At 51.6% G+C, this 22,032-nt stretch overlaps 7 protein-coding genes across 7 annotated transcripts; 4 read left to right on the plus strand and 3 right to left on the minus strand.

Moving 5' to 3' along the window:
- The first annotated feature begins 1,998 nt into the window (after positions 1–1,998).
- Positions 1,999–2,459, plus strand: M431DRAFT_287232 (hypothetical protein). The gene has a single exon (XM_024914060.1). It carries the CDS (start codon positions 2,128–2,130, stop codon positions 2,410–2,412), a length of 285 nt encoding a protein of 94 aa, XP_024778492.1. The 5' UTR covers positions 1,999–2,127; the 3' UTR covers positions 2,413–2,459.
- A 2,129-nt stretch (positions 2,460–4,588) lies between these two features.
- Positions 4,589–5,928, plus strand: M431DRAFT_287239 (hypothetical protein). The gene is made up of 3 exons (XM_024914061.1): positions 4,589–4,866; positions 4,984–5,480; positions 5,547–5,928. The coding sequence occupies exons 1-3, from the start codon at positions 4,756–4,758 to the stop codon at positions 5,641–5,643; spliced, it is 705 nt and encodes a 234-aa protein (XP_024778493.1). The 5' UTR covers positions 4,589–4,755; the 3' UTR covers positions 5,644–5,928.
- A 3,422-nt stretch (positions 5,929–9,350) lies between these two features.
- Positions 9,351–10,346, plus strand: M431DRAFT_76381 (hypothetical protein; the record flags this gene model as incomplete). Its single annotated transcript, XM_024922455.1, has 2 exons — positions 9,351–9,651; positions 9,721–10,346. The coding sequence occupies 2 exons, from the start codon at positions 9,351–9,353 to the stop codon at positions 10,344–10,346; spliced, it is 927 nt and encodes a 308-aa protein (XP_024778494.1).
- Positions 10,347–10,498: 152 nt separating this feature from the next.
- On the minus strand, positions 10,499–11,113 carry M431DRAFT_287345 (hypothetical protein). The gene has a single exon (XM_024914062.1). It carries the CDS (start codon positions 11,047–11,049, stop codon positions 10,651–10,653), a length of 399 nt encoding a protein of 132 aa, XP_024778495.1. The 5' UTR covers positions 11,050–11,113; the 3' UTR covers positions 10,499–10,650.
- On the plus strand, positions 10,718–12,897 carry M431DRAFT_503773 (hypothetical protein). The gene is made up of 2 exons (XM_024918354.1): positions 10,718–11,105; positions 11,201–12,897. The coding sequence occupies exons 1-2, from the start codon at positions 11,048–11,050 to the stop codon at positions 12,619–12,621; spliced, it is 1,479 nt and encodes a 492-aa protein (XP_024778496.1). The 5' UTR covers positions 10,718–11,047; the 3' UTR covers positions 12,622–12,897.
- M431DRAFT_503774 (hypothetical protein) lies at positions 12,880–14,713 on the minus strand. Its single transcript, XM_024918355.1, has 3 exons — positions 14,031–14,713; positions 13,711–13,872; positions 12,880–13,635 (listed from the first exon to the last, which is right to left on the minus strand). The coding sequence occupies exons 1-3, from the start codon at positions 14,286–14,288 to the stop codon at positions 13,168–13,170; spliced, it is 888 nt and encodes a 295-aa protein (XP_024778497.1). The 5' UTR covers positions 14,289–14,713; the 3' UTR covers positions 12,880–13,167.
- Positions 14,714–16,435: 1,722 nt separating this feature from the next.
- M431DRAFT_1523 (hypothetical protein) lies at positions 16,436–21,111 on the minus strand (the record flags this gene model as incomplete). Its single annotated transcript, XM_024912852.1, has 4 exons — positions 16,436–17,881; positions 17,939–20,674; positions 20,751–20,853; positions 20,924–21,111. 4 exons carry the CDS (start codon positions 21,109–21,111, stop codon positions 16,436–16,438), a joined length of 4,473 nt encoding a protein of 1,490 aa, XP_024778498.1.
- Positions 21,112–22,032: the final 921 nt, after the last annotated feature.

Consider the following 22,032-nt stretch of genomic DNA (forward strand, 5'->3'; position numbering starts at 1 on the left):
GGGCGATACGAGCTCATTCGGTTATCATAGGTGCCGTATGAGGCTGCGATAGTACAAGCTTCATCCAACCTTTGAAATGTGCATGGTTGATATACCCAGACGAAGCTCTTGTAGCCCCAACATTTCAGATTGCGCTACGTTCGCTGGCAAATGCTTATTACCAGCTTGGCTTACGAAATTCAAAAATAGATTCAAGTCGTACTATAGTCAATGGCATAGTAAAGTCCCTTTTCTTCTGCTCACGTGAAGCTTGCGAAGTTAGCATCCATGCCATTCTATACGGTAAAGCCCAATGAGCACAGGCAGCGCAGCCCAAGGGGCGGGTGATGTTATCGGCGAATCCAGGAAGAGTTTATATCAGTCTGAAAGGGGGTGGCGATCGAAAACACTTTTGCCACGGGCGTATACAGCGAGGTGCATGGTACCGTAGATGGGTTGTTGATGGGCAGACTAGGCAAATCAGAAACCAGATACCCAACTTAGGAGGCACCAGGTGGGCATTATATACGTCTTATAAGCAACGGGGGCTCCGCCTTGTCATTGTTGCATGGATAATTGATCAACAGGAGTCTTGGCCTTTTGTCTCCGGTACGCGTAAAACAGCACGGATCAAACCGTGTGACGTAGTTCCATTGCTGACGCAAGCTGATATCCGGTGTCGTCGAATTCCGTATAATCATACCCTATACCGTGATTGCAATTTATCTGTCGGTTTCGTACATCCTGGGTGCGAAGAAGGAGATATTCAGACAATAGTCTTAGACTTTCTACAGAACACTGTTTAGGGCATGAATAGCCATGGGCTTCTGTGAGCACAATGGGTGAGACGTTGGTGGCAGATCAATGTTTGACGTTAATCTACCAGCATTTGATAATGAGGGCGAGCATGCCGCCCTCGCGATACACATTTCCAGATTGGAGCAGATTGTTTCTCCGAGAGAGTCTAGCATCACACCCTAGAGATACTGAATCTGGCGACTTCTACTCATGAATGATAGGACTCGATATCATATGGACCCAATGCTATACAGACCAAACCCGGTGATTTCTGAGCTGAGTTGAAAGGGCTGAGCATAACCATCGCTGGTGGTAACTCAAAAGCATTGTTACATCAAGGTAGGCGACCCTGAGTTGAAGATCAAGCGAAAGTTAGGAGCAGTACTCGTAACATTAGCCACGAAACATGGCCGTGCGCATGTAACCAACCGACATTCTGTCATTTCGTCTCTCATCTCGTGTCGACGTCCAAAACCAACCTTATTTCTGGCTCGCGAGAGCACAATAGCCAATACCAGGGTCTATGGAGATGACGATACCGGGGTATTATCATCTGATGAGAATACCGGCAGGTGCTGGCAATACGAGGACAAACAAGAGCGCCAGCGTAGCATGATGAGACAGTCGACGTCACTGCATAAAATGAAGACCCAAGAGGAGGCGAGAGAAGGACAGAGAAAGACGGAGAGAGCGCAGAATCAGCTCTGCGATCGACAGGAGCCATTGCCGCCAAGCAGTGAAATGAAATCACCAGCTTGGACGGACAAGACGGACAACGGAGTATCACAGCGCCAATGCAGCCACTGGGTCTATCGGCGGATAAAGGCAGGTCAGCCAACGCGCCGACGCGATGATCTATGGAGAAAGAGTTTAATTGAAGGAAACGCAGGGGAGAGCACGCGGACAAATTTACAAATTTACAGCAGCAAGGTACATTGCGCTTGTACTGCTGGTGGTGCAACGTTCAATGTTCTGCCTCTCCTCTCCGCTCACCGCCATCAGCTGCCGTGCAACTTTCTCCATCGCCACGATAGTCATGTTCCCTGTCCGCACTCCAGAAAATGGAGCAGTGCCGGTTCCCAATCCAGCTAAACAACGCTGGAGCTTCTAACCACCATCTTTGAACAGGGAGGAGCCAAGTCTTATTAGCACCCAGTAGCCTCGGGCTAATCATGGGCAGAGGTCGCATCCCCTTCACTCGGCCGCAGCGAAATGCCGCCGATTCACCTTCTCAGAGCAGCTTGGGCGCCCGAATAGCTTTGGTTGTGCCTGTCCGCGGCTAATTTGCGTTGCTCCCCCATCTTTTGGACTGGCCGACGAGACGCCTTTTTCCTCTGGCGACTCCACAGAATGCGGGCGGGCGCAAAGCAAGATTGGTTCGTGGCAAGCCACAGAGGACACAAATCTCCAAGAGATGGGCGGATGAAGAACGGTTCCTGCATTAGCGCACACACGGCGGGTTTTCTACTGTATCTTCAAGTGTGCTTGTCATCGTGTTTGCTTACGATGCCAAATATGGCCACGCAGGAGCGAGACTACCGCCGTATTTGCGGAGTAACAGACGGACTACAATATCGCTGTGACATCCATATTATGGATACGGATACTCGCTTCTGCTTCCAATGCCAGCTGTGATATTTACTAGACCTGTCGGGGGAATAGGATGAGGCAAGCAAGCAAGCAGCATTGCCAGCATCGGCACGGCAAACTCCGCGCTGCTAGGACGAATGTCACCGCTTCTTTATTTTGTCCCATGCGACACTGCTTTTCGAGAAGCAGATTCCCAAAGTGCTAGCATAAGGACTGATATGGAGCAGGACTATTACTCGGTTGATGCTAGTCGCGCTGTCTGACGACTCCACCCAGTCAGCAAAGAGACCTGGCATGCCTTGCTAGTAGCACAAGCAATATGGAGCTTCGCTGTTGTTGCTAGTATGAGGCAAATGTAGAGCTCTCTCTGCCCAGGCTCGTCTAGCAGTCCTGTAACGTGCCAAATGGCTTGGGTTTATACGGTGCACGTGGGGAGCTACTCCCTCCTTGTTGCTGTTCTGGATTCTGCTACGACAAGGGCAAATGTCCCCCTGGCATACGATGGTACCTGAATTTTCGTTTGTTTGGAAAGATCTGGAATTGTGCCAAGATATGACTACAAGAAAGCAAACACGAATGGCCGATATGCTAATACCGTTCTGAGGAGAATCAAGATTTACCGATTCCCAACCGCTGGATCTAGGTGCAAACGAACATGTCCATGGAGCAATTGGTCAACGAACCCGAATCAGACGACACTACAGAGTACTGTTGCCCGAATGAAATAAGTCGCCACTAGTATTAGTGAGGGAGCCCGGGCTGCAGACGGCGTCTGGAAAATCCCCTGCTGCGAAGACATATCCAATAGAGGAAGGTTGGATGGACTCGGCAGCTAGATACAGTACCTGGAGTATCATCCCCGGCGACGCTGAATGACAGCAAATGCTACTTCGCAGGAGGTCGGCATCTGAGCACAGATGCAACATCAACTATAGGATGTTACTCGGCACTACTCCGTACTCACTTTATTGTGATAGGATGAGCTGCTACGGCTGGCTTCAGGATGCTTCGATTGCTCAATAACAGAGGGACAGGCCAACTTCGCCAATCTCGCCAACCTCATGCAAGTGGCAGCCTTCTGTCGCCCCCCCTCCCTCCCTCCTTGCGTATTCCGCTGGGTTTGCCGTAGCCTGGACAACACTGTCATCAAACGCTTTCCTCTCGGAGCCCACAAAATAGATCAACTTGAGACTGGATTCTGAAAACAATGGTGCAGAGGCCCGCCTCCCGAGTCCGATCGGTCAAGATCCTCAGCCGTGTCACTTTGGAACATCGTTAGAACGTGATGCCTGTGCAAGGCAGCACAATACGAGCTTGGACTATTGAGTTCCAGAGATTAAAGTGCAAGCATAATCACACTTGTAACCAGCGGAACGATGAAGCCGGCGACTAGCACAACGTCGACGAGGTACTTGTTCGCGTACTCCGTCCTCTCTTCTCCGTAGAGGGTATTGCTGCCGAAGAAGCTCCAGTCATTAACGAAGGCCAATTTAGAAGGTTGAAATGAGAGCATGTATGTCTTGGTTGAACCGTTATTATCAAGGACGGTGAGCATTTTACAGGTCTAGAAGGCCGGCGGTAATTGACCACCCGTCTCTAGGTGCTGTACAGTACTCGTATGCCGCTGCCACCACAAGTACTATTTCCTTGCTCATAGACAGATGTTATGAGTGATAGTGAGCGCCGAGCGAGAGACCGACCTCCGTCTCATGGACGGGCGCCATTGCTTTGGTCGTTAATGCCCAATTGCTCACAGCGATTTGCGCATCAATTACCTCGTACGGAGAGCTCGCACAAAGTGGCCAAGACAGACGCAGGGGTCCTGGCCAATGGGGAGGTGATCTGTTGCCGCTGCAGGAGCACAAACACACAACCCGCATGCTGATGTGGTTGCTCATTCGCGCGATGGCCCTGGCCGTTTGCCACACAGTATGGAGCGATGTTGTACCTGCAGAAATCAGAGACAGGGGTTGGCTGGTCTCAAGCCCGGGATGGTTCGTGGGTCTTCCATCTTGGCTCTTCTGAGAGGCGGATGAAACTGGCGCGACAAGCATCTCCACCACGACATCCACTTGTGAACCCCCTAGATTGGCATCCGTTCTGGACGCAATTTCCCGGGGTATCCAATGGGTGGCAGTCGAGGTGAGGTTGTTCTTTGGTCGATATGCCTATTAATATGAGGCCATGCTCGGTCGAGGAGCTTCTTCTTTTTTCCTCTCTTTCCTCCTCAGCCCACCAAGCACAATCGCCAGCTCGCTCTGACTTCGGTCGTCCATTCTTTCAAACAAACCAACCAGCAAACAAAGCTTTACGCTTTCTCACACTCTTTCTTCAACCAACAAAACTACTTCGTTCTTCTAGAACCACCAAAAAAACAAGACATTCAAGATGCGTTTCACCGTCGCCGCTGCTGTCCTGGCCACCTCGGTCCTCGCCCAGGAGCCCGTCTCCACCGACTACACCACCGAGTTGGTCACCATCACTGCCTGCCCTGAGACCGTCACCAACTGCCCGGCCCGCCAGCAGACTACCTCCGTGGCCACCAACTACATCCCCCTGACCACCTCTACCGTCTACGCCACCTCCATCCACACCATCACCTCGTGTGGCCCTGAGGTTACCAACTGCCCGGCTCACAGCACTGTCCTGTCCACCGAGACCGTTGCTGTTTCCACCACCATCTGCCCGGTCACCGCCACTGCCACCCCTACTGTTGTCCCTACCTCCCAGGTCTGGTCCAACAGCACCGGTGTTGTCTACCCTACCGGCCCCGCTGGTGGTGAGAGCTCTGCTCCCGTCTCCGTCCCCGTCTACAGCATTCCTGCCGTCTCTTCTCCCGTCTACAGCGCCCCCGCTGGATCTTCTCCCGCTGTCACCAGCGGCTATGCTGCTCCTACCGGCGGTGCCCCCGGCGCCCCCATCAGCTCTGCTGCTCCTGTCTGCCCCAGCAGCTCCGTCATTGCTGTGACCAAGAGCTACACCACCGTCCTCACCTCTGTTGAGTACCAGACCGTCGCCGTCCCCTGCCCTACCGCCCCTGCTGGCGGTAACGGTGCTCCCTCCGGCACCGGTGCTGTTCCTCCTCAGCCCACCGGCCCTGCTGGCAACGGAACGTAAGTTTATATACACATCCTTTTCGATATTGATATTTGAACCTGATATACTAACACTGAATCCAGCACTGGTGTTCCCCCTCCCGTCAACGGCGCTGCCTCTTTCGCTGGCTCTGCCGTCTTCGCCGCCGTTGCCGGTGTCGCTGCCCTGATCCTCGCTTAAACGTTTCCTTTAAGTCATTTTTGAATTAAAGGCCTGCGGGACATGGCAAACACACACGACAGGCGCCCCTGAGATCTGGTTGGACATGTACAGAAGTTGAACTAGAACTTTTCTTCAATAATACTAGAGTTTTACGGCAATCGGGATTATACCCCTTGGAGTGTGTATACTTAATATTCTAATTGTACGGGCGTTCGCGGGGACGATTCCCGTCAGACAACCAACTGCGGGCCCTGTCCTGGATGTCTTTTTTGAACGAAGCATTTTTTGGTCACGAACTGAGATATCAAACTTTTTAACGACTTGTGCTTTTCTTAGCCTTTTCTCAAAGATTACATTTTTTACCTTTTTACACTACCGTGTCCGATTTCCATTTTGCCGTGATGTTCTTGATTCATATAGATCTCGAAAGAGAGGGGGGCCTGCTCTTGACTCTGAAAAGCGTCTTTTTTCCCCCCTGCTCATTAGAGCGTATTCAAATCGGCTCTATGGGGCGGCCCATGTCGATGCTCATTTCGCAAAGCGCCCAACTTGCCTCTGCGGGCATAGCTCGGTGCGAGCGACGGAAATTAGGCCGAAAGAAGGTGACGGCCTCTTCTGATTGGTGGGGGGATCGAGATGAAGTACCACGCGACAATGCTGTGCGGGTTTGACACTTGGAGAGGGAAGAATAGATGAATAGCTGGCTGATCTGTGCGTAACACGCCAATGGAAGAGGAGGGGGGCGTACGGAGTATTATTGTGGTAGTTTGGTATTGGGCATTGAATTGTATGGGATTCTGTTGGATTACATCAGACGGAGGATCCGAGATGGATGGGAGGGAGGACTGTGCTTTATGTGAATAGATCTGAGGCTTTTTGGTCGAGGTTTGGGCTGGGATTGCATTGATTTGATGTGGATTTGAAGATGTTGGGTTGCTGGTGGTGTTTGTGCGTTTTGCGTGGAATAACATTGTGGCTTATTATGGCTTTCACAGATGTTGGTATCTGGTGGTCAGTGAAATAGGAGAGCCATCATGCATTACAGTGGAAGAGAATATGTGTGACCATGGAATGGAGGTGGTTGGGCAAGTATTTCATGTACTGTGCAACTGTGAGACATGGAAACACAATGCAGTGGCACAAAGTTAAGCATCAATCGATGCGAAACAACGGCCTCATACCGCCACGTGGAATACCACAATGGTACAAAGACCAATAAATGGTTGGCGTTGTTGGTTTCGAGATTGGCAACGAGATTCTGTGTCGGGCAGGATGAGATGGAATGTGGCTCGCTGAGTCGTATCGGCCGTATAAGACATGTGCATCTTTCTTTTCAACTGTGAGAGCGGGCTATTTTGAGGAGAGAGGTCGATGGCAGCGGAGCGTTAGTTGCCTTGGGTACTCCGTACATTTTGATATCCTAATGTGGACTCTCTTTTCTTTCTCTTCATCTGGTGACTCTCAGGTTATACTCCAGATCGTGAAGATATCTGCGAGAGCTGATGTCGTAAATCTAGCATCGAGGGACTCTAACAGCGGCAGATGGGATGCGAGATGTTTCCACTGTGAGAGAGAGCAATTTAGAGACTAATTAATATATTGAGAAGATGTGGATGAAGTACTTCTGTTGTCAATTTGTGCTCGCAGTTGATCGGTGTCGTGATATCGTTGAGTGTTGGTATATGGTCCCTGCGATGCGGTCAGTGCTTGGCACATCCCAAAACTTACATCCACCTGTCTCACATAATGAGGTATTGGCGTTATTGGTGCTATTATAGAACCAAAGGACAAATTACTATATCTGGTAAAAGAAGAGATTGGGGCAGTAGACCTCGTATAGAGCCCATTATTCATCAAGACTTGCGAATCGCGGTGTATGAAACGGAGGTGGGATGAGAACCAGCTACCGAATGCCGTTTGCTAGATGAACGAGCGGGACCGTGACTCGTATTGATACGGGCCAGTAAGTAAGGAGCAGTTTGGCGTATCGTGCTAGTCAAGAGGTTACGTGTATTTGCCGTATGTACGGAGTACGGAGTAAAGCGATGAACTGAAAACCACGTGCTGAGATGGGGAGAGTCCTGCTCGAGTGCGTGGTGGTTGAGGAGCCAAGACTTTTTTCTCCCCTCTGGATCGAGCTAGTTTTCTCTTGTGGCTGTGTTGTAGGGCATGGCGTGGGATGCGTGATGTGACGAAAGTGCATACGTAACGGTGTCGAGACTTGGTGTTTGTTGGCAGACTAAGGATTGTGATGCCAGTATAAGCCGCCTTGATGCGAAAACTAGTGTGATTTTTTCTTTTGGCGTGGTTCCGTGATGGAGATATCCAAGATAGTTTGTCTCGTCTCGTTTCTTTGATGGTTTTGTAATAATGGTAGTAGGTATTGCGAGATGGAGAAGAGATGGAGAAGCGCTGACAGCACTTGGCCGGATTTTCACTGGTGGATGACTCGAATCGAACTCCGTACTCCGTATTCCTCGCTTGAAAACAACGAGAGAAGAAAAAAAATAAAAAATAGATAGATTAAAAACAATCAGAAATCAAGCAAAGCTGATGAAATGAACGAGTCGGTGGCTTTGAACACGTCAACCAGCTCCCCCGCTGCGGTGCTTGTTGGAGCCTATCAGCATCGCGAAACGCAGCTTGGCTACGGAAGAAGGATCTGAAGCCATCTCGCACTCGCTTAATATGCTCTTCTAGGCGTGAGGCTTGACGGTTTTAAATTCGTTCAATCGCCCGCCGGTTGGCAGAGGCGCCACAAATGACCCGCTTCGTGCTGACGGCAGTGCAAGTGACCGCGTCAGTTCCGATCCTCCGCCCGAATCCCTATTTTCCCTATTTTTCGATGGAATCTTCTTCTCTCCTGCTTGCTCGCACTCGTTTAGCCCAAGATGACAGGGGCAAGCATTTCCTTATAAGGGCAAAAAGGGCAAAAAGTGGCTGATGATTAAAGTTGGCGATGCAAACATCAGCCCACCATGCCATCCTCGGTGCCGAGCGAGAGCGAGCAGCACGTTTCAATCCCGTTACGAGGCTTATCGCTGCCATGCCATTGCACCATTAGACCAGTAATAATACCAACTTGGGAGTTTTTTGCGATGCGGCTAGCTGAGCTGAGCCACGATGGCAGCTCCTCCTCGCATGCTGTGACGCTGGCCGCGGCCCTGCGCATCATCGGTGTCGAGTCCCTCTTCTCAGCATCTGCGTCGAACGATGGCAGTGGCGCCACCTCCAGCATTGATCCTTGTGATTTAACTCGTCTCCCTGGTTTTGTTTGGGCGTTTTGATAAGGTTATTCCGGGATGACGCTGCGTCGTGGCCACGAATGCTTGGAGGCTTAAGGCTGGCTTTCGTTTTGGGCTTTGTTGGCCATGTGGAGATTGCCGAAGGAGTGCCTGGAACGAGAGCGAGGAGAGACGGGGCAATGTATTGTCCAACGGAGCCGCGCGTGGATCTGGGCCGGAAAACTTGGCATTTTTTGTTGACGATGATAAAGGGACCCCGTTTCCCCTTTGTGCTGGAAATTATTCAGAACACATCAAGGGCTCTTCTGCATTTACAAAAAGAGACACATCCTCCTATTTATATATTTATATATCTATACCCCAAGCAAGTCAACAAGCCCCAACAAGAGCAAAGCAACCACTTCGATCAACGGACCTATCAGAGACACGGAGCTCTATCAAATCGGACAATCACTAACCAAACATCACACCACCATCGCCATGTCTGGAGGCCCGCCCCCTGGAACCATCACCTTCGGAAGCGACACAACTTGTAGCTTGGACACCTGCCCCGCGGCGTGGAGCATTCTCGGCTATCGTCCCTCGCTCGCCGCAAACATTGTCTTTGCCGTTCTCTTTGGCATAGCCGGAATCGCTCACCTCTATCTCGGTATCCGATGGAGATCGTGGAGTTTCACCATTCCCGTCATCATCGGCTGCGTCACCGAGATTATTGGATATGTCGGCAGGATAATGCTGTGGAATAATCCCTTTTCCTTTAACGGCTTCATGATCCAGATTGGTAAGACAAGATGCCCATTCGAGAGTCTTCCCTATTCCCCCTTTACCTAGGCTAACTGTTGGATTTCAGTCACCCTCACTGTTGCCCCCGTCTTCTACACGGCTTCCATCTACGTGACCCTGTCCAAGTCCATCATGTTTCTCGGCCCGGACCTCTCTCGCTTCAAGCCTCAGCTGTTTTACTACATCTTCATCCCTTTTGATATTGTCTGCCTCGCCCTCCAGGCTGCAGGCGGTGCCATGTCGGCAAACACCACTGGCTCCAACCAAGTCGGCGTCGATGTGTCCCAGGCAGGTCTCAGCCTCCAGGTCATCGTCCTGACCGCCTTCATCGTCACCTTTGCAGACTACATGGTCCGCTACTTTCGGTCTGGCCGCGCCTCTGCATGGGGCTGGCGCCTCACCACTTTCTTCGCCGGCTTGACAACCGCGACGTTGCTCATCCTGGCCCGTTGCTGCTACCGTGTGGCGGAACTGAAGGACGGATATAGCAAAGGCCTCATCAAGGATCAGACAACGTTCATCATCCTGGAAGGCTCCATTGTCTTCTTGGCGGCCGTTGCACTTTGCTTCGGACAGCCGGGACTGGGACTGAAGCGAGAAAGCATTGACGAGCAGAAGTGGGAGATGGATACCTCATTCACTTCATTACGCACGACCGATCAGCGCAAGGAGAGTCAGGCGCCGATCGTTTAGAGATTTGTATGGTTGTGGTGATGGAATTGGAGTTGTGGTTGGATCTGCAGCTGGAGTTAAATATGGAATTTGGACTAGGATCGTTAGATGCATTTTGTTTTTTCATTTGTTCGTTTGTTTTCTAGACTGCTTTTTTTGGTAGAGGGGTCTTGATAGATGGATGATCTACTTGCACAAAAGGGATAGGAAGCGTGGGTTTGTCTTTTTGGTAGCTGCTTTGATTTTTTTTTATTTTTATTAAGAGGGGAATGTAGACAACTACTGTTTAATGCTTATCAATATCTGGATCAACCATCTATATCCATTACCGCTTTCTTATTTGTTCCTTTCCCATGAGTTGTTGAATACAACATTCATCCAGTGTCTTATCCGCTCCCCTTATCGCGGGTCTCAACGGCCCTCCTCGGCCCCGCTCTGCCGCCTCCAGTGTGCCGCTTCCGGGAACTTTTGGACCTCGAGCTTCCAATTTTGCCCAACGCCCGCCTGAGCCCCTCTGGAACCCCTCCATCCCATCCCAGTAGAACGAAACTTCTCCGCACTCTTTGAGATTTCCCTCCCATTTTTGCTTATCACAAATCTGCATGATCTGCTCTTCGACAGCGAGACGGTCGAGGACAGCAATCCAGTCTTTGGCATTTACCAGCCCAACCACTGCTAGAAGAAGAACCAGAACATCACCGTTTTCGACCACCGCCTTCATCATGGCTCCTCCTCAGGCTGCGCTCGACTTTGTCGACTTTGTCAACTCTTCTCCCACTCGTATGCATTTTCCAGCTCCCTCGTCATCTCCTGCTGAAATCCCAAGATTCAAAATACAACGTTTTCCATCCAGACTAACAAACAAATTTGTCCAGCCTACCACGCCGTCAAATCTGCTTCTGCCCTCTTCGAAAAGGCCGGCTTCACCCTCATCCGCGAGCGCGACTCTTGGGCATCGGCCCTCCGCCCCGGCGGCAAATACTACCTCACCCGCAACGGCTCGTCCATCGTGGCCTTTGCCATTGGCCGCAAATGGCGCCCTGGCAACCCCGTCGCCATTGTCGGCGCCCACACCGACTCGCCCTGCCTGCGCGTCAAGCCCGTCTCCAAGAAGAGCAACGTCGGGTACCTGCAGGTCGGCGTCGAGACGTACGGCGGCGGCATCTGGCACTCGTGGTTCGACCGCGACCTGAGTCTCGCTGGTCGTGTGATGGTGCGCGAGGGCGAGAATGTCGTCCAGAAGCTGGTCAAGGTGGACAAGCCGTTGTTGCGTATTCCCACGCTCGCCATCCACTTGCACCGACAGGCAAACTTTGAGCCCAACAACGAGATTGAGCTGTTCCCCATTGCGGGCCTTGCTGCTGCCGAGCTGAACAAGAGCAAGCCCGAGGAGCCCAAGGGCGATGACGCCATGGAGGAGGACGAGGACTTTAAGCCGCTGGAGAAGATGACGGTGCGCCACCACCCGGCCGTTCTCGATGTCGTTGCCAACGAGGCCGGCGTCGACGTGGCCTCCATTGTCGACTTTGAGCTGGTGCTCTACGACACGCAAAAGTCCGTCATCGGCGGCATCAACGACGAGTTCGTCTTCTCGCCCCGCCTCGACAACCTGGGCATGACCTACTGCTCCGTCGAGGGCCTCATCTCCTCCGTCAGCGCCCCCGACGCCCTCGACGCCGACTCGACCATCCGCCTGACCGTCTGCTTCGACCACGAGGAGATTGGCTCCCAGTCTGCCCAGGGAGCCCACTCCAACCTGCTGCCGTCCGTCCTGCGACGCCTGTCCGTCCTGCCCGGCAACCGTGACGCCGCCAGCGACGGCAGCTACGAGCACGTCCACCACGAGGGCGAAGAGGCCACGGCCTACGAGCAGACGCTCTCCCGCTCGTTCCTCGTGTCCGCCGACATGGCGCACGCCGTCCACCCCAACTACGCCGGCAAGTACGAGTCGTCCCACCAGCCCGCCATCAACGGCGGCACCGTCATCAAGATCAACGCCAACCAGCGATACGCCACAAACTCGCCCGGCATCGTCATGCTCCAGGAGTGCGCCCGCAAGGCCGGCGTCCCGCTGCAGCTCTTCGTCGTCCGCAACGATTCCCCCTGCGGCAGCACCATTGGACCTGGCCTGGCTGCCAAGCTGGGCATGCGCACACTCGACTTGGGTAACCCTCAGCTCAGCATGCACAGCATCCGTGAGACGGGTGGCACGGCGGACGTCGGAAACGCCATCAAGCTGTTTGCCAAGTTCTTTGGTAGCTACGGCGAGATTGAGCCCAAGATCCTAGTTGATTAAATGGGGGTTGGGTCAGGTTGTGTAGATTTTTTAAGTTGGCAGAAAGCATACATACTTTATATAAGCTGCGTATAACGCAACGCAAAGCAAAGCATTCATGTAGTGGGCAGTTGATAGTTTCAGGCGTTGACGGGAAGGACTTGGACGGGAAACACGAAACAATGACTGAAAATTATCTCCAAGAGAATCATATTCTAAAATGGTGAACTATGAATGAATGTGCGCCCTTGTGTAGACATTGGATAAACAAAGGGATTCAAAAAAAAAAAAAAAAAAGTGTCGAAAAGCCGCTTTATCTACCTAAACAGATATAGTCATTGTACTACTTCTATTCATTGTTCGCTGCGTGCAAACTCTCCCGTCTTTGCTGCCATGACATCGTCATCATCATCATTCAAAGAGTTGTGTGTCTAGCTATTATAACAATACAGTATTCATGACATCAAAATTGGATCCCGAAATACTTCATTTCCTTGTTCCCGAGATTGGAAAAAAACAAAAACAAAAACAAAAGACAGATATAGTTAACAGAACCACCCCGCTGTCTCATAGTCTATCCACGTCCTCTGTACAAGTGCTCCTTAATGACGATACCGGCGCCGGTGCTGGACTTGACATGAAGACTCTAGAAGGAGAATCTACATCACTAATGGCAAGTAAAATAGCCTTGTCTCGTTCATTCCCAGCTTCCTGCCCTTCGGCGTGATCAGGCGTATTGCCTCTTGTTTCCACCACGACGCTCTCCTGAGAAGCAGGCACGGTCACTGCATCTGACCTAACCGATAGCACTGATGATTCCTGCGATAACGCGGGTACATGAGGGATCGAGTCCACGCTTCGAACCCTAGTGTGTGTATTCGTCCGTGCCGCGTGGGCAAACGTATTCGCTCGTCTGCGCGTCGCGGTCGATGGCGGGAGAGGCTTGCGCTGGAGTTCGGAGAGAGGGACGGAGGTTTGGCCGGTGCGTAGCTTGTACCCCGCGAGGCCGAGGCGTAGACGGAGGATTTCTGCTTTCTGCATGGTTTTGTTAATTGACATTCTTACTATACGAAGAGCTATGAGGGAGGACGTGGAGAGGAAGATGTTTACCTCTCTGGCTTGTTCCCTGGTCAGAGCTCGAGGCCTTGTGGCAGCTAGCAAGGTTGTTGCCGCTGCTGCATCTGGCTCTGTTGCCGTCGTCCAGGAAGCATCTCCGGCCGAGCTATCAAACAGGGAACTTGTCTCAAGACTGGGTGACCTCGATCGCGTAGCCTATACATATTTCTCCGTGAGCAACAGTGTCAAGCCAACCGCGCGGATCAGCTGTCTTGTTATTGTTGTTTCTGCTATTGCGTGGAACAGCATGGCCAAAGGACCGCGAGTACGCAAGAAACATCAAGACAAAGTAAACAAAAGGAAAGCCTGCTCACCCCATCAACACACGCCTTCTTCGGCACGGGACTCTCATCCACCACTTCCTCGTCTTCTTGCCCCGCAGTCCGCTTCTTTCCCTTTGACGACTCGCTCCCAATCAATGGGCTGCTCACTAACAGAGCCGACGGCGTCAGCAGCATTGACGATCCCATCATGATCATTTTGCTTGCGATTGGTGTTGTTGACAAGGCCGCGTTCGCGTCCAGAGAGCCGAGCACGGCGCGTCGTTTCATGGGCGACGAGACAGCTTCCATTGTGTTTCCAAGGAGCTCAAAGTCTAGTGAAGAAGGAATATCTCTGAATAAACAAAACCAGAGCGCGGCAAGAGAGAAAGATACGTCGCGCCCACTGGTGGGGTGTTGTGTTAGCGGCAGCGCAAGATCGCGTGTGCGGGTATGCGCAGAGAAATCGATAAGCAAGGCACCAGTATCTATAACAATTGATACGGTTTGTATATGATTGTCCTACTGGAGAAGTAGCAGACAATGCAATTGGCGTGTCTAAAGTACCAAGACCTCGCGAAAGCCCGTTGATTGCCGAGCACTCAAGTATGCAGGTATTGTGCTGTTTTGGAGATGGCACGAGACAACAGACCAAAGCGCTCAATGGAGATGGTAATAGCTCGCAAATCACGACACAATCGACGAGGAAAAAAGAAAAACGCGACACAGACGACGAGGATACTGCCAAAGCACGCTAAAAGAAAGAAAGAAGATGGTGATGAAAATAAAAAAGTAAATAAACCCCAGAAGCTCAACCATCCATGTCCCCCTCCAGCTCGGCTTAGAGCGAAACCAACCTCGTTCCTCACGCGGCTTGTCCAGGCGCGACCGCACCCCCGAACGCCCCACCTTCCCTGCCCGCCGCGAAAGCACAGGAACGGAGAGGGAACGGGATTATAATATTGTCCTTTTTTTCTTTCTTTTCTTTCTTGCTTATTCTCTCCTCTCCCAGACTTACAACTGTGCACAGTAGCTACTCTATAAAGACGCTTTAGAAAAAAAAAAAAAAAAAAAANACTAGGATTAGATACAGCTACATATCATGTCATGTCATTGTAGGGGCTGATATGGTATTGATCCATTGGAGAAAAAAAAAAAAAAAAAAAAAAAAACTTACATTGAGCTTTTGCCATGGCAAAATTCTGCACATGGCGGATTTAAAAAAAAAAAAAAAAAAAAAAGCTTCCATAGCAACTACAGTACCTACTTAGTACTATCCTCCCCCTGTCCATACCACATCAAGTCTAGCCCCCCCTCCCACCTCGCCGCGTCCTTCCTTCCCGTCAAAACGGAACCGTGTCGTCGGGATGGCTGCTCCCCCTCCATCCCCCATCAAGCCTAGCGCCACCAACCTCGAAAAAGCCACGAGAAAAAAAAAAACCGGGCAAGTTAAGCAGTGGGGGGGAAAACGGACAAGTTAAGGCAGTGGGGAAAAAAGCAGAAGCTTCTTTGACAGTCTCGGGCGCTAAAGTGGGAAAAAAACCAGACACACCAACACACCTAACCTAAGCATGCAGACTCCATTGATCTGATCTGATCATTCCCCTCCCCTCATCGGCCATCGGATCCGGTCACATGCAAAAACACCAAAGACTTTGCTATCCTTACGTAACCAAGGCCATAACTCTAGCTCTCGATAAGTTCTGAGTGTACAACAGAACAACATTTGAAAAGACGTCAGCTCTGACGATTGAACTTGAACTGAATCAATGGCGTTTTCCTCAATTCCCTTCCTGAGAATGTCATGAAAACGGACCAGTCAGTCCATCCTACATCAACATCATTGCAAGACATGCACAATAGAGGAGCAAAAGACACAAATCTCGTAGAATTCTCACTTGTTCCGAATTAGACTCATATTCGTCATGTAAATCGCTATATTATCCACCGGTCCTCGCAAATCCCTCCCCCGCATCGTCACGTTAATAAAAATAAGCAACAACTTGAAAAGAAAACGGCTGTGGCAAAAGAAAGAGAAAATGGCCTCTAAAGCCACGCGTATTTCCGCTCAAAAGCATCCGTTGCCTCCTTGTCCCAACGCCAGTCGCGCCCCAGATGTTTTTCTTGATTTTTTTCTTTTTTTCCTTTTCAGAACTGTGAACCCCCCTTCTTCGCCTGTTGTCCAATAAACAAACCACTGCGATATCAGTCATATCATAACGCTGGGTATATATCCTGGGTCCTGGGCTCCAAAGAAACAAAAACCGAGATAGAGAGACGTAAAATGGAACAAGTGGACAAAACGAGAAGAAAAAAAAAACTGGTATATATAAAAGATCCTTTTGACTCTTTGCTTTTCCCGCAACGGTATACGTATGATTATTCTCCAAGTTCAAATCGCTTTCGCTAAGGGGAGGGACAAAAATAGATAAAAACAAAAGACAATAAACTGTTTGCTTTCAACAATCCATCGAGTAGTGGCTCAGATCAAACTCAAACGGCTTTGTAAAGTCCGTTTGCATAGAATCCCAATCTGGAACGCCCGGTCGTCTATTCAATAGAACTGGTTTGAGTAAGGCCAGGGCTTCGTCAGGCAGACTTCCGTCATAATTGGCAGCGTGAAAGTCGGCCATGTGATCTTGATCTAGGCTGTGCCAAAACATTGAAATGTCAAGGGCAGCACCTTCGGAAATATCACTGTTGGGCTCGCTCGCAACGTCCTTGCCTGAGTCTGGCGTACCCTTTGGTGTGAGCAACTTGAGTATCTTGGCATCATGGCTAGCGGCCGGTAGTCCATGTTCGAAACCCAAATTCTGGAGCAACGTCTGAGGGTCAATGGTCGAGCTGGCCCACGGATCTACTTTCGCAACGTCACTGGCCTGCTTGCCGTCACCCGGCTTCGCGCCTGAATCCGACTTGACACCAGCCTTGGCATCTTTGCTCATTGAGCTGACCGACCTCTTCATGCCTGTGCCATCCTGCGACATGGGTGTGCCGGCAATGTTTCCGGAACCTTGGCCCTGCTTTGATGTGGATGCGCTCATAGCTTGGGCGCCATCCACAGCCTTCTGCTCCTTTTTGACGCTGCCGTCAATTTCCAAGCCCAATGCCAACGCGAGGTTCTCTTGCAAGAATTTGACCGGGTCCTCCTTGGGCTTGGTATGCTCTTCCTCGATGTGGTTCTGGAGTGCTTGCTCGCTATGGAAGCCAACGTACGACATGTCGCAGTCGGGCTCAGTGCAGAGGATTACGGGCTTTGGAGTGCCTTGAGGGCGGCGCATATCGGGAGAGACATTCTTTGCAATCTGTGGCGAGGGGGTGGCTCCCTGAGACGATTGACCAGACTGTTGCCCACTGGCAATCTTTTGCTTCTTGCGAGCGGGCGGTAGCTGCAGGTTGAGGTCCTTCGGCTTGCTCATATAGCTTGGGTTACCATGAGGCGAAGTTGCTCCGAATGGGAAAGGCGGTTGGGTTGTCGTCGGTGCAGGAGGGGGCTGGCCGGCTTTGTTGGCCTGTTTCTGCTGATTCAACTTGTTCAATGCCTGCGCATTCTTCTCTAGGTTGGCAGCGTTCAACGGAGCGGGGTGTGCTTGCTGGTTCTTTTGCTGTGTCTGCTGTTGAGCTTGTTGAGCTTGTTGCTGAGCCTGCTGTTGGGCCTGCTGCTGAGCCTGCTGTTGCTGCTGCTGTTGTAGAGATAATTGCTTCATTTGTTGGCCCTGCTGCTGACCTGGCGCCTGCGCACCAGGCTTCATCATATGCCGGCCTATTACACTGGCTGCCAAGTCCTTGGCCATACTCTCGAGCATAGCGCGAGCTTGGTCCAGATCGGAGGAGCGGATACTGAAAACATCCTTCATTGCCTCCATCTGTTCGCCATCGACGTGTTGCTTAATGATACGCAGTCGCTATGATCCAAAGTTAGCATTAATCCTGGTAAACAACACTCCTAGCAATCAACTTACAGTTCTAAAGAACATCTTGGCACGTGCATCATCTTGTGTGATGGCGTACCATTTGCTCAGTCCACGTCCAACCTTGCTCATGTCCGAGACGATACGCTTCAGCTTCTGCGCAGTTTCTGCATATTCTTCGGGGCCCATTGGAATATCCACCATCTGTTCTTGGCTAAATTGTCTCTGCTCTTCTTGCCCAATAAGCTTGAGGCGGTTGAGGGAATCGCCAGCAGCTCCTGTGTTCGCGGCCGGCACCTTGCCGTGATTCTTCAGGATCTGTTCATATCTGGCTCTCTGTTCAGGAGTCAAGGATGCTTCCTGCTGAGGCGTAAGCGGCGTAAAGTTGTTGAACTTGCCTGGTCCCATCCTCTGGATTGTCTGCTGGGCCGGCTGTGGCGGTACCGCCGCCGGTCGTGCGGCGGGCGTGGGAGCTTTCGCGCTGGCAGTATCAGCACTGTCGTCTGGGTTAGGGCGCTTGAGGTTTTTCGGGGGCTGGGATTGGTTGTTGCGCGTCTGGTTCTGGTTTGCGTTTGGCTGCTGCTTCTGGTTGTTCGCTTGCATCGAGGCAGTCTGGCTCATGGCATTTGGCATCGTCTGCGCCTGAGTTTGGGGAGTGAGATTGGGTTGGGGCTGCTGCTGAAGCATCATGGGACCTTGAACCCCAGGCATGTGGTTGGATGTAGGTTGTTGCTGGTTAGCCTGCTGAAGTTGCGCTGCCTGAACCTGCTGGACTCTCAACGACTGTTGTTGCTGATTCCAGCTAGTCCTCTTCATCTGGAGAATCATATTCCGGAGTTGATCGTCGGGGACGTTGACCAACCCAGGCTTCTGACTCCGAATATGCATCATCTCCTGAGCTGATACCTGAAGCAGGTGTGGGGGTATATTGCCTGGCATCGGTCGCTGCATGTTTGCTTGCTGGTTAGCGGCCATTTGCATGGGCATATTTGGATTCATGTTGAGAGCCTGTCCCGGTTGCTGAGGTAGATTGCCAGCCCGCCTCTGCATAAGGACCTGGAATTGCTTCTGCTGAAGAGCCAGCAGCTGATTGCGGACATGTGGTTGAACGTTGCTGTTGTTTTGGGTGATCCATGCCTTCAAATCTCTCCATTTCTTAACCTCTACGGGCAAGCCGGTGATTTGGTTAATGATATTGGGAGGCAAATCCATCGAATCCATCAGGAGCGCAAGCTGAGGGCCTTGAGGCGGTCCCATACGTCCCATCTGCATTGCCTGTTGCTGGTTGCCTACACCAATACCATTCCCTTGAGGCATGGCCTGAGGACCGGGGCCGACGTTGGCCCCCATTGGACCAAACTGGTTCGGAGGACGATTGGCCATCTGTTGCTGCATCATCGGGTTGCCACCATTCATCGCCTGCATCTGCTCCTGGCGCTGACTCTGCCACCGCCGCAGAACCTCGGTGAGCTTCTCCTGGGGGAGGCCATTGATGGCTTGCCTTTGTTCTGGGGTCATGTTGGCAAGCATGGCATTGAATGCGGCATTGTTGGGCCTTTGGATCCCTTGGTGAAACCGCTGGTCACCAAATTGGACGCCAGCTTGCGCCATGCCCTGCGGTCCCATGGGGTTGATGCCGCCAGGCCTTGTTACGGGAGTATTCAGCGTGTTCATGCCTGGGCTCTGCGATGTGGCCATGCCTGGCCCTATTTGCTGATTCTGCATCTTCATTTGTGCCTGAGCCTGCAAAGCTTGAGACTGCTGAGCAGCTTGGTTTAGCTTGGCCTGCTGTGGCTGCTGTTGTTGCTGGCCGGCGCGAGGCGTCTGGTTCTGTACCTGCTGATTGGGAATATTTTGGTTTCCAGGCTGAGGAGTGGCATTGTTTCTTCCAGCGCTATTGCTTGCCGGTACGACTACTTGGCCCGCCTCTTGGGCCATTAGGCCGTTCATTTGCTGATTCTTGATGCTCTCCATGTTGGGAGTAAACTGTGAAAAATCGTGAGCGGAGATGGACTGTGGGTCAGCATTCATCATATTCTGCCTCTGCTGTTGGAGTGCTTGCTGGCTATGCTGCTGCTGCATCATGGCGGCCTGAGGGTTGGCTTGGTTCGCAGGACCATTTTGCTGCTGCTGAAATCGGCTATTCAGGGACGACTGCTTGAGAGCCTGGAAGGCTTGATGTTGGTACCACCAAAGAAGAGGGTCCTTCGCCTGCGCGTGGAATTCAGCAAGCTGCTGAGCGCTAAGCCTCGATTGCAAGTGCATTCGTGTACTGGCTCTCTGTTGTTCCGTGGCTTGATTCATCAACTTGGTTGCAAGTTCGTTCACCTTGGTCCTATCAGCAGGTCCCAGCCTCGCCATCTCAACAGAGAGTGTTGGCCTATTAGGAGCGCCTGGCATGCCCATGGCCTGTTGGTTAGGCCCCATGCCGCGGCCGCCTTGATTTGCCATGCCCATAGCGATTTGTTGTTGCTGAAACAGTGGCTGTTGAGGTTGTTGAGGCTGCTGTTGGGCCATCTGATTTGCCTGCATGTTTTGCATATGCTGAAAACCCTGTTGGGGAGTCTGTCCGGCACCACGTCCCATCTGAGCTTGTAACATCAGCGCCTGAGCTTGGGCTTGGGCCTGAGCCTGTGCTTGTGCCTGAGCCTGAGCCTGGGCTTGAGCATGGGCATGGGCTTGTGCTTGAGCGTTGGCGTTGATGCTATTCTGAAGGTTGGGCTCATTTGCTTGTCGCTTCTTGAAAAAGTCCATGATTTTGTTGGCCATGGCTTGGTCATATGCTTCCTAAGTTCGTTATGTTAGCCAAAAGGGTTCTCCTTTCTCTTCTCCTTTCTTTTCTTTGGGAGCCATTGATACGCACTTTTGTGGGTGATTTGTGAAACACTTCTCGTTCGAATTGGCAACCAAAATCAGTTGCCCGGTTGTAGTCGAGGCCACCCATTGCCAGGGATATATTAGATATTCTGGAGGTAAAAGTTAGTTCACTTATACTTTTATCGGCAATTTCCGCGGACCAAGACTTGGAGTACGTACAAGTCTAATGTTTTGCCCATCCGTTCGTTGGCAGAGAAGCTTGACTGCCACGTCATGCCATTCATTGGTGGTGTGTTTTGCTGGATATTCTGAAAAACAATCTGTTGTAGCTGATTGGGGGTTGGTTTTCGCATTTGTTGAGGAATCATCGGGCCTCCCCCAGCCATGTGCTGCATATTGGCAGCCATGGCCGCTTGAGTTTGCGCCAGACACGCTCCAAGTCGACTCGAAAGCTAATCGCTATCCCAACTAAGTCGGACAGAGGTCGAATATCGCGATGGAGGTTGATTCGGGAGAGAATCGACCAATCGATGTTTTGGGAAGGTAGTTCTTTTGGGGCAGATACGGTGCCGGTGGGATAAGGTGGGCGGGTGGACGAGCAGATGGACGGTCTCCTAGGCCGATAAGCAAGTAGCCGTCAAAAGAACGCTGCAAGGTGCCTCGATAGCCTCCAAAGCTGCCTATACTATCCCCGTAGGGAATGCACCCTCGCAAATTCTTGGGCCGCGATCGGGATAGACAGTCGGGTCGCACATGCGCTCAATATCAGAGGTGGGCGTGAGCTGAGGGCGCGGCGTGTGTGGTGAAGTCCTGGGATCCAGGCGCTAACGTATCGATGTTGTGGTGGTAAACAACAAGGCTTGCCTCAGATGCGATGCAAAAGAGCTGATGGGAGATGGTTGGCGATGGAAATTCCGAGCCAAGGTCGATGGGGATCGCCGAATGGAGGATATCGATGTGTCGTCGACGTTGTGAAAGGGCAAGAGTCGGCGGGTAAGCAGCGAGAGGGATATGATGCCAGCAGAAATTGTTGTGAGCGGCCCGGCCAAGACACGAGAGTGGCGGATAGCGTGAATCTAAGGCGGAATCTCGAAACTGAAGTTGGAATCGAAAGGGAAAGAGTGGAGAGAGAAACGAAGAGAAGCTGTGCGAGAAGACAAAATCAAAATGGCTTCCGCGACAGGGTTGAGAAGGTGAGAGGAGGGAAGGATGAGGTGAATGTGACAAGGCGGGAGAAGAGGGATTGTAGGGCGAAGAGAGAGCAGTGGGAAAATCGATGGAAATCCAGGCTTGGGGTAGAGGAGAGAGCCTAATTCCACTAGTTGGGG

Source organism: Trichoderma harzianum (genome assembly GCF_003025095.1).
Source record: "Trichoderma harzianum CBS 226.95 unplaced genomic scaffold M431scaffold_2, whole genome shotgun sequence".
Classification (NCBI taxonomy): domain Eukaryota; kingdom Fungi; phylum Ascomycota; class Sordariomycetes; order Hypocreales; family Hypocreaceae; genus Trichoderma; species Trichoderma harzianum.